This window comes from Mus musculus, chromosome 7, assembly GCF_000001635.26.
Source record: "Mus musculus strain C57BL/6J chromosome 7, GRCm38.p6 C57BL/6J".
Taxonomy (NCBI): domain Eukaryota; kingdom Metazoa; phylum Chordata; class Mammalia; order Rodentia; family Muridae; genus Mus; species Mus musculus.
The window spans coordinates 46,735,895-46,747,473 of NC_000073.6; the positions used below are offsets into that span (position 1 = coordinate 46,735,895).

An 11,579-nucleotide genomic window follows, 5' to 3' on the forward strand; every position below is an offset into this window, starting at 1 on the left:
ACACTGTTACTAGTTTCCAGACACTGAAACTATCCACGGAGGCACCGTCACATTACCCTTGATCCAGAATGAGTGTTCAAGGACGAATTTGCATTTCTTAGGAACTCCCAGGTGTGAGGAAAGACAGGAAAGGGAGAGAAATGCTGCAGATGGAAAGACATCTGTCCTCATTCCTAGGCAATTCATCATGACAGAAGGCTGCAATCAGTGTGAGTGTCGCCTCTGGTTCTTTTGAACCAATTGTGAATTATGGTGGTTGCTTGAAGAGGCAGTAGAGCCACAGTCCTCAGTGGTGGCTCCAGATTCCATCCCTTAGGGAGCTACTGAAAGCCCCTAGGCCAAGCCATACCCAAGACCAATTCCTAAGACTCTAGGAGTAAGAGGACACAGGCTTTAGCAGTATTGAAGACTATGGGGGTGGGGGTGGGGAATGTCTCATACACCTAACAAACTCACAAGTGAGACAGTGAACTCGCACATCAACCAGGCAAGACTGGTCTCAGACATAGTCAGATTCAAACAACTGCTCTGCCACCTGCTGCATTCAAACCATTACAATCAGAACTCCCAGATGTGTATCTGTATGGCCCTCCACAAACACAAAAGGAAATCAATCGAATCCCAAGTCGGTGGTTCCCATTCTTTGAAAGGGTTGGCTGAACCGTGCAAGCCATACTTCAGGCATCAGCCTTAACTGGGTAAGCCTCACCAATGAATGAAAACCAACTGCTGACTCCCAGGACCAAGGAGCACAAAATGAGGCTGGTGAGAAGCATCATCCTGCTGAAATGAAAAGAGAGGCTCAAAGAGACATGCACAGATTTGCACCGCCCTCTCGAGCATCTGTTATCCAGGGAGAGGATGAGTGTCCAGTCCCAGTGCTGTTCACTAGAATTCCAGTGGGATACCCAGACGTCCTTGCAGCAGGACCTTCCTCAAAAACACAAGGACCAGTTCTGATCCCCTCAGCCCTGAACCAAGTCTGCTGAGAGGACACCAAGGCAGCTCTGATAGAGGAAGACAAACAGAGACCAGATCGCCACCCACTACTGAAACTTGCAGGTCACTAAGAGGCATTTCCCACCTGTGCCCTCAGCCCAGCACAAACGTCAAACCATATAAATATAGGAGACAAGTATTCTTTAAGAGGATAATACACTCTGAGAAAGGAGAAAGAGCAAAAAACGTGTAAGTCTCCAACAGGGCTCCGACTACTTTTCAAAGCAGTTTGGAGGGAATGGAAGGCCCAGAGTGAAGAAAAGAGAAAGGCTGAGAAAGGCTGGCTAGCAGGATGCACTTAGCTCTGATATATTCTTGTGGCCTCTTTAACAGAAAGTGTTGATGAACAAGATTTTGTTTTGAGAGATGACATTCAGCATGCAAATATGGACATGGAGCCTGGTATGTGGCTCAGTGGTATAGTCTTGCTTTCTATGCTTTGAGTCGTCAGTAGTTTCAAACCACACAAACAAACAAAACAAAAATACATACTTTAGGAATTTAAGGGAAGTTCAGCCTTCAGAGATGCTTAAACATAGTACAGAGAGTTCAAGTTTCACCATAGGGACTGGAATTTATGGGTCAGAGAATCACAGTCAACTCATTACTTCTGTCATGAGCACAACCTGTCCTGGGCGTGATGTTATTACACAGAAAGAAGAAACTTATCTATCTCAAAATCCATTTGGTCAAAGATCCTGTGAGGAGTCTACGGAGGCATAAGGGTGGGAGTCATTCAAGGACCAGCAGCAGCCCTCAGCCAGCATTCTCCCTACCCCAGCTCTCTACCTTAGAACTCCATGAATTAATTTTTCTGGTAACTGGTTCACCCTTGTAAAGATCCAGGATAGCTGGCTTATGGGAATCCTAAGATGGGTGCCTCAGGTTGGAAAAAAGCCCTGGATCACAGTCATCCAACTTCTGGCACACGTCGCACACACACACACACACACACACACACACACACACACACACACACACATACAAACCTTGACATTGTCCCTAACATACCCAGTCTTGCTTATCGATAAGAAAAGAACCTGTTACAAAACACCAGAGAGTGTGTCCAGGCAAGGCCTGGGTATGTTCTCTGGTGTTTTGTAACAGGGCCCTGATCTGAAAGTCTAGGCACTTGGACTTGAAAACAGCATGGTCTTGAGGGTGAAGGGCCATATTGGTTTGTAAGAACCTAGACTGGCTTTTGTTGTGCTCCATGTTGAAGCTCTGGGAAGACACTCGATTTCCTACAGTAAAAAAGACAGTGCCGTGCGGTAAAGGTGGGATGGAATGCGGCCACGATCCTACTGTGAGCCACAACCTAGGAAATCGTGCAGCAATGGATCCATGCTTCTCTTTCCCTGGGTGCTCACCGCCTCTCCAGTGATATAGTCACCTACACTCCTGTATTGCTTTGAGGCTGTTGTGGGGTGTCCACCAGAGAAGAGTAACTACACACAAGTTGAAGCCAATAAAACCTCACTATAAAACCAGGATTTGGGTGGGAGACATGCTTTAATCCTGCACATGGGAGGCAGATAAAGTGGATCTCTGTGAGTTTGAGACCAGCCTAGACATCACAGTGAGTTACAGAGCTATTTAGTGAGTCTCTGTCTTGATAGTGAGACACTGACTCATGGAAAACAAAATTTAGAGAAAAAAAAAGTCTTTATCAAATTGCCAGCAAGTACACTTGGTTTTTCAGGATCACCGTGTAGTCCCAAGCATTTCTCAGGGTGAGCTTTTGAGGAGAAAGACCATACACTTGGTTGACATACTTCAGTTAACCAGAACCATTAATATGAAGCAAGCTAAAGAGGCCAAGAGGCAAGGTTAGTACATTTAGAGCCATTCCCAGGACTATGGACTTTGGTCGACTAGGTCTTTGTATTCCTCTTGGCAGGTGCTGCTGGCAATGTGCTGAGCTTTATGGGTTTTTTTTTTTTTTTTTTTTTTCCGAGATAGGGTTTCTCTTTATAGCCCTGGCTGTCCGGGAGCTCACTTTGTAGACCAGGCTGGCCTCGAACTCAGAAATCCACCTGCCTCTGCCTCCCGAGTGCTGGGATTAAAGGCGTGCTCCACCACGCCCGGCTAAGTTTTATGTTTTGAATGGTATTTCTACCATCAGTTGTGCCAAAGTCTGTGGCCTGTTACAAAACAGGAACGTTTTGGTGTTGTGAGAGATGCAGGTTCTTAGTTACTTTCTGTTGCCATGACAAACACAATAAACAAGGACACTTACGGAAGAAAACTTTACTTTTGACTTCCAGTTCCAGAGGAATAATGGTATAGTGGGGAAGGCATAACAGCAAGTGGCTGTCGTGGCAGAGGGAACAGGAAGCTCAAAGACAGGCAGGAAGCAGAGAGTAAACAGGAGGTGGGAGGAGAATATAAACACTCACCCCCACCCTCAGTGACATACTTTCTCTTAAGGCTCCAACTCTCAAGGGATGACAACTGCCCCAAGGACACTCTCAATTAGGAACCAACTGGTCAACTACCACAGCCAGTAAGGGACATTTCTTATCCAAATTACCAGGATGGGAATTCATCCATGTTCCCCCAGGGACTGTAAAGAAAGAGTGACTATGGGGTGCATGGAACTGCTGCCAACACAACAGGAGAGTCTTCTACACTAACTGCTTTAACCAGTAGAAGAAGGCTTGCTGATGACTATAATCCAGGAATGCAGCCATCCTGTACCATTAGCACATGCTACATCCTGTATAGGGGGACTACTGGTTGATGTGAATGGGGGCATAACAGTGGGGCCTGAGCCGTGATCGCCTTGGAGATGTTGCAGGAGATACACAGTGTGATCCTGGTCCAGCGGGGTCGCCAAGGGCTTGTGTGCTCTATGCACGTTGACATCCCTGGGTAGCTTCCTGTTCAACTCTAACCAGTCCTTTACCTTGTAAGTCACCAGCTCACACTGTCCGGATTCTGTCCTAGGTTCTCTATGACAAAGACCAGAAGACTGAAAATCTCTTTTACATCAAGGTCACAGGTAAATCTAGGCTTTACCTAGGGTTTCATAGCAAGGAAATGCAAAAGCCTGCTTGGTTGTTCTTTGAAGGGGTTCAGCACCACCATGTTTTTACTGCACAGGACTTGCCCAATCAAAACCATCACATACAAGGGACTCTACTTATTTTCTAATACTGAGCAGACATACACGAGTCAAATACACCCTTAGATGCTTTGACATGGTGTTTCCTCACAGCAGCAACACTCCTAAGTCAAGAGGAAAGCCCTCCTCAGTATTTCTTAGGATGGAGAAGGTGAGTGGCCTTGGGATTGTGTGTTGTAGAGGAAGGAGCAGGACCACACTGACAGCTGCAGCACACCCACGTATGAGGTGGCCCATGGGTGTGTCCCTGGAGGCAGCACCACTGAGAACTAAGACTGGGGCACAGGAACTGGTCAGTGCACACGATTGACAGGGAGTGAGGTCCTGGACACAGAAAGGCCCACAAATAACAACAAACACACACAGTCACAGGGCCCGAGAAAGGGGCTAGAGCGACTCATGTCAGAGTCTAGAAGAGTGGTGTCTGCCCCGAGTGTTCCCCAAAGCATCGTCAATGACAGATATGCAGGCTCAGATCCACTTCCAAGTTTCTGTTTATTACCCTCTCCTCCTCAAGCAGTTACTACTGCAAGAGTAACTCAGTTCTGAAACCCTTGTGGGATACACACATGAGAGATATACAATGTTTCCCCAGAGAGCATCTTCAGTGTTCCTAGGTAGGAAGAAGCCCAGACCCCACCCTCAGGCCCCCAGCACAACCTACTGAGCTAATAGGAGGACGCTCAGTATTTGTCAGGCAGTCCAGGAGGTCTGTAGTAATTGGGGTCTTTGCCACTGCGGCCATGTCTGTTGGCTTCCTGGTCAGCAATGGTGTCCTCATGTCCTCTGCCGAAGAATTCCTGAAAGGCCTCTCTTCCATCACTAGGAGAAGCAGACACACAGGAGATCAGTCAGTCACCAAGCTGTGTGGACACAATCTATCCTCCAGTTCTCCCCTTTGCATGGGCTGGCTCAGGAGGAACCAGATAGTGCCAGGAAATAGAAGCTGAGACACTGGGCAGCCCAGGCTGGTCCTCTCACACTAGATAAACAAAGCCAGAAACACAGGGCTGAGCTGAGAGTCCCTCCCTGTCTACATTTGGGAGCAGGCTCACAGAGCATGGCTGTGTGCTGGCTCTGCACACAGCCCAGGGCATACATTGGGCTTTGATGGACACACTAGCCTTGCGAGCAAGAGGAGGAGGGACGTTAGAGTGGCAGAATCTTCTCCAGAGTTCACCTGCCACTGCTTTCCCCAGAAGAGTCGAGCCCTGCTACCCAGCCTTCTGAGTTACCTGATTTTCTCAGCAGCCCAGACTCCCCCGGGACCCCTTTGAGCAGCATCATAGTTCCCCCGAGCATGGAAGTATTTGTCTGAGTTTTTCCAGTTAGCTTCCTTCATGTCAGTGTAGGCTCGCCACATGTCCCCAGCCCCTGCATGGGAAAGACCACAGGAACTTGACCCAAAAGACTCTGCCCATGCCTTTGAGAGGACAGAGACATTGAAACTACTCCTGGCCTGAGTCTGTGCTCAGAGCAGCCTGAGAGGATGAACTGGAAGATCATGGCCTGGTCCCCTCTGGCTTCTCAGAGTAAACCAGGAGAGCCCTTAGGACATCTTCTATGGTCTGTGTTTGTTTTTCTGCCCACAGTGCTGCTGTGAGCTGCCGCTCACCCGGGTGGGAAGCACTCCACAGAGGCAGGGCAATGACATCACAGATCAGGGCCTGCCAGCTGCAGCCCTGGAAGCTGTTTACCACAGGCTAACCACTTCCATGCTTTCCAGCTCCTACCACAGACCCCACAGCACATTTCCCTAGTAGAGCCACCTAATGTCCTACAGCCATTGACAATGCCCCCAGGGAACACACTGCCTGTAGCCAAGGGACAGTGCTGTGGATGTAGCTCCCCTAATCTAGGAAGTTCCATCATGAGGTGACAAAAGGCAGAGGAGGGCTGCATACAGAGAGCATCTGCTCTGATGCGAGAATCTATCCTGACAGAGAACATGCGCACCACCGTGACCTGCTGACTGCCCTTTGAGTAGAATGCATGGGTCTTGTGCTGTCTTGCAGAAAGAAACTTAGGAGAAATGATCTCAGCTGTGGGTGCAAGTTCTGACCTCCCAAGGAAACACTGAGCGTCTCCATGCCAGGCCACATGCAAAGCCAGTCCTGAGACTCTAGGTGCAGGGAAGCCTGTCTGGACCTCTGAGCTATCACAGCTCTTTAGGTGATGCCAGCAGTAGCTCATGTTCTTCATAAATGCACTGAGGAATTGTCAGGCCGACTTTCAGTCAGATCAGATTGGCCTCAAGCATTCTGGGTCATAATCCTGTCTGCCTCCTGCTGTATGCAGTGCTTAGCAGGAAGTCTTGCAGGAACCCCTGGTCCTTCCAGCAAGCAGAGCAGTGAGTCCAACCCCCCTGAATGCTCAGGACACCCCTAGAGGTGGGGGCCTTCTCAGCTTACCTTGGAAAGCCTCGTGAACAAATGAAAAAAACCCTCCATGGCAGACTCCCAGGAGCAGGGAGCAGAAGACCAGGCTGGTGAGTAGCTTCATCCTGCTGGGGTGAGAGGAGAGGCTGGAGGAGACCCTCACAGACTGGTGCCTCCCCCTTGGCCTCTCATCCACACAGGCCCTGCTCATTTCTCCTTACTGCTATTCATGTGTGTCCTAGCAGTGCCTCCTGAGACCTCTCAGCAGGACCTCCCCCCATCAGAGCCACAAGGCTGCTCAGTTCTCATCCATCCATCCTGCCTGCTCAACTACCTCTGTCTAAGAAGGCAGGCAGGCAGTAGAGAGGGGTCTGGAGGGCAGGGACCACCCAGGTCGCCACTTCCTCCAGGAGCCCCTGATTCAGTAGGAAGCATTTCCCATGTGTCTCCTCAGCCTGGCACAAACCCCACAAGTGAGCAGAAGCCAGGAGGTTCCACTGAGAGGAAACACAGCAATCAATCAGTTTCTGTGCCCGGATCTGCCTCTCACCTGGTGTCTCCTGGGCAGATCTGGTGATCTATGGGTGTAGGTGAGAGGAGGCAGGCATTTATGCTGAGCCTCCCTGCTCAGGTGAGGGCAAGGACAGCCTGGCACCACCCTTGGGAAAACTCCAGACAAGTCATTTCTTGTAAAGACTGTGACAGAAATCTTCCCGGTGTCCTGTGAGCTCTTCATCCACAGGTCATTCTCCCTCATTGTGCAATGGGAGCACAGGAGACAGTTTTCTGTGCTGTAGCAGTCTTCTGGGGCATAGTAGCCTGGGGTCAATACTGAGGGAAGATAGAAGATGCCAAGAGGAAGACAGTGTGTGTGTGTCGCTCTCTCTCCTTCTGTCTGTCTCTGTTCTCCCCCTGCCCCCCATTTTACCTTCTTTCATTTCTTATGACAGGATTTCTCTATGTAGCCCTGGCTGTCCTGGAACTCACTCTGTAGACCAGGCTGTCCTCAAACTCAGAGAATCTGCCTGCCTCAGTCCCCCCAGTCTCTGATTAAAGGCATGCATCACCATTCTCTGACTGATATTAAATTTCTTTGAATGCATGTCTAAACTAGATTTGTAAAACTGACCAGCCAGATCCACCAGACAGTCTGTGTTTTTGAAGAGGCTTCTACTAGCATTTTACTAGCATAAGTTCTCAGCTCTTGGGGAAGGCACCTCTACCCCACCTGCTTGTTAATGTGACAAGGAGATGAATTAAACTGGCCCCACAGGGAACTCTACTTCTTCCTTAGCACAATCCTAGAATCATGAAATTAGTACCAAGGCTTATGGGCGTAAGAAACTCCCACACAAGCAGAGGCAAGGAAGGAGGCACTGTGTCTCCAAGGAACAGCACCCAGGGGAAGGCTGGGCCAGGCAGGTGAAAGCTGAGGGTAGCTCTCGGATGATGGCTGGTGTCACACCAGTCTCTATGTATAGGGATACACACAGATGCCATCCAGAAAACAATCTGTCCTGTGCTTCTTAACCAGAAACATTCTAGGGAGAGGATTCTCCATACCCCAGCCAGTCTAGACAAGATGACGTCATTACCAACTGAAGACTGATGGAGGAGGCAGGCTGATTCTCTGCCTGAAACTAGCTTCTTGTTCTTCCTCCCTTTGCTGGGCTCTGTGCATCCCAGCAGACAAGCTCATTCAGTCTCCTCCTTCTGCCATTCACACCCCTGTCGTCTTGCTCTTCTCTCTTGGTATGAATGAGAAGAAGACTTTCAAACTCCCCAGGGTATATAGCTTTGAAGGAGATGAGAGGGGTATCAAGAGTGTATTTCACTTTATAGGTGTCTTTTGTTTGTTTGTTTGTTTTTGCTTTTGTTTGTTTTCGAGACAGGGTTTCTCTGTGTAGCCCTAGCTGTCCTGGAACTTACTTTGTAGACCAGGCCAGTCTCAAACTCAGAAATCCGCCTGTCTCTGCCTCCCCAGTGCTGGGAGTAAAGGCGTGTGCCACCACGCCCGGTGTCTTTTTTTTTTAAGAATTTTTTTTTTAAGTATATGAGTATGCTGGAGTTGTACAGATGATGGTGAGCCTTCATGCGGTTGTTGGGAATTGAATTTTAGGATCTCTGCTCACTCTGGTCAACCCCGCTCACTCCGGTCGGCCCTGATCACTCAGTCCCTGCTTGCTCCGGCCCAAAGATTTATTTATTATTATATCTAAGTACACTGTAGCTGTCTTCAGATGCACCAGAAGAGGGCATCAGATCTCATTACGGATGGTTGTGAGCCATCATATGTTTGCTGGGATCATGGCTTTTGGAAGAGCAGTCAGTGCTCTGACCTGCTGAGCCATCTCGCCAGCCCTACAGGTGTCTTTTTTTTTTGGTTTGGTTTGGTTTTTTTTTTTTTTTTTGGTTTTTTTTGAGACAGGGTTTCTCTGTGTAGCCCTGGCTGTCCTGGAACTCACGCTGTAGACCAGGCCGGCCCCGAACTCAGAACCCCATTTGCCTCTGCCTCCCAAGTGCTGGAATTAAAGGTGTGTGCTACTACTGCCCTGCTACAGGTCTGCTACAGGTATCTTATAGGCACACATACATTAGCAAACAAATGAGGGCAGTTATGGCCAATGTGACCTGGCTAGCAAATTATGAATCTGACCGGTCTCCCTTATTTTTTAGATGTTAAAGTTTCAGAAAAGAAAAACAAAGCACCAAAGCTTGCTGCAGTCTAGTTACCTTCTGAGACTTTGGTTTAGCTAATGCTTCCAAGGAGTTTTAACATTGTAACTTCACAGTGACAGCAGAGGTTAGGGCTACACTATCTCCATGTGACTGATGTGTGGTGCCTGCCATATCACCTGGGATAACATGTCTGCTCTAGTGGGACTTGCAGAGGTGTCCACTAGGCGGACACATCCCCTGTACCAAAGGTCCAGCCTCGTAGTGCTTACATTGCCGGGGCCAGTAAATAAACAAATAGCATAAATCGCTATTTATGGACCCTCAGAGCCTGAATCTAATCCAGCCCTGGAGCATGTTTGGAAGAATTTTTTTGTGATAGCAACTATTTGAGCACCAATTATTTTCACTATTAATAAGAAAATAAGAAAATAGTGGTCTTCAGCTGTAGAGATGGCCCGGCAGCGGGGAGCATGTACTGCCTTTTCATGGGACCTGTGTTTGCTTCCCATCACCCACCACAGACATCCCACAACTGCCCCTAACTCAGTTTCAAAGGACAGAAATACTCTATGGGCCTCTACATGTATATAATGCAGACAAATTCACACGGACACACGTATGTACACATAAGTAACTGTAAGAAACATATACAACTATAAAAAAAATAATCCTAGTTTTGTTAAGCTTTATAAATATTTTCACATCCTCTTGAAAACATTCAGCAACCCATCGATGATTTTTATTCAATAAAATGATATAACTGTGCATAGTGTCTGGGGAAACTCCCAGCAGGTCACTTCTTGTAAAGATTGCAGAAATCTTCCCGGTGCCCAGTGAGCTCTTCATCCTCGGGCCACTTCCACTAATTGTGCAATGGGAACACATGAGACAGTTTTGTCAGCCTTGGCAGTCTCTTGGGTTGGCTAGATACTTGCTGCTTGGTGGCAGTGTGTGGTGGCTGTGGTGATGCAAGAAAGGGGCATCCACTAACTTACAAGCTGTTCTTAGGACATTGTCCCCAGCTAGCTCTGCAAGCACAGCACTTTAGTAGATGGACTAACGTGGTTCAGATGTGTGGAGGGGCCTTTAGATTTCCTCAGCTCAATCCTGGATACATAAAAGTGGTAATGTAGCCCATATGTTTACAGGGTAGGCTCGATAAGGACGATAGATACATATACATCTACTGTGTTACCTGGTTCTAGGACCCACTTCAGTATAGGAACAAGACTAAACAGAAATTGGGCCGCATCCCATTGCACACTTCCTTAGCTCTCATCTCCTCTACTCCGAGACACGGAGTGCTTTCCACAGCAACCACGTAGGTGGGAGCTGGAGTCATTTGAGGTCTTAGGGCCAAGGCGGTGCTTCGCCTCAAGGCTATGCAGTTTCCAAGTCCAGACATCTGGATTTTAGGGTCTATAATGGAAACTCAGTCGGGGTCATGGCCTCTCCTGGGAAGAGTCTCCAGAATTTTGTAACAGGACTTTCTCTTAGAGATCAGTGTGTTGTGGCGACATGGGACAATGTCCAGGCTTCTGCTGCCAGATGTTGGGATTGTTGTGATCCATGGCTTTCTCCCAAACCAAATCATCCGCCCCGGAGTTTCCATAAACCTTTCTCAAGGGGTGTGAGCTACCAGAAAGATCATGGTGTGTCCTGGGTGCTGGCCTTTGAGAACCCACCTAGCCCTCTCCAGCCTCTCCCTCAGGCTGGAGGCTGGAGGAAGATTATTTTTGTACTTGAGTAACTGCGTCAACCTTAGGAGTAATAACTTGGCTATGACTCTATTTATTTATTCACAAAGAAAGTGCCCTTCTCCTGGAGAATTCGCAAGTTGAGTGTGCAGTAGAGATCTTGAAAGTGGGACCTGGCTTAGGAAGCCCTCTCAATTCACATTTGCACGCTGTCTGACAACTTCTGAAACTTCTCAGTTCTAAACATCTCTCCTTTAGATATGTAAACACCCCTGTCAGATATATAGCTCTGCACCATACACACTAACATGGCTTTGTCTGCCTTGTACCGTCTCTAGCCTCCAGTGCATGGTAGACTGAACATTCCTTGGAGATCAGAAGGCATCAGACGGTTTCATCTCACGTCCAATGGCTCCCAGAGTGTCTCCCAGCATTCCTAGCAGCCCACACTCATAGCCAGGCTGCTACCTCTGTTGAGTGTGCTGAAGCCCCACTTTGCTTATCTCCCTGTCCTCTCATCCTGGCCATGCTTTCCTGCACAGCACTCATTTATTTCAGGGTCACGCTCACCTACATCTTACTGTTACTGTATCACCAGTGCTGGAGACTCTGTGTGATGTTCTTCTTCATCTCTATTGATTTCTTCTATGTGGAAAAAAAAAAAATCAAAGCAGTCTTTCCCTCGGGCTTTGGGCTCCT

General features: G+C 48.2%; 1 protein-coding gene across 4 annotated transcripts; it reads right to left on the bottom strand.

The window, feature by feature from the left end:
* Positions 1-4,602: 4,602 nt before the first annotated feature.
* Positions 4,603-7,287, bottom strand: Saa1 (serum amyloid A 1). 4 transcript variants are annotated; one of them, XM_006540725.2, is made up of 4 exons: positions 6,839-7,287; positions 6,538-6,629; positions 5,362-5,500; positions 4,603-4,948 (listed from the first exon to the last, which is right to left on the bottom strand). In XM_006540725.2, the coding sequence occupies exons 1-4, from the start codon at positions 6,937-6,939 to the stop codon at positions 4,810-4,812; spliced, it is 471 nt and encodes a 156-aa protein (XP_006540788.1). In that variant the 5' UTR covers positions 6,940-7,287; the 3' UTR covers positions 4,603-4,809. The 4 variants fall into 4 exon arrangements, with proteins under 4 accessions (XP_006540788.1, XP_006540787.1, NP_033143.1 ...); XM_006540724.2 differs by having other exon boundaries at positions 6,538-6,632; NM_009117.4 differs by having other exon boundaries at positions 7,055-7,086.
* Positions 7,288-11,579: the final 4,292 nt, after the last annotated feature.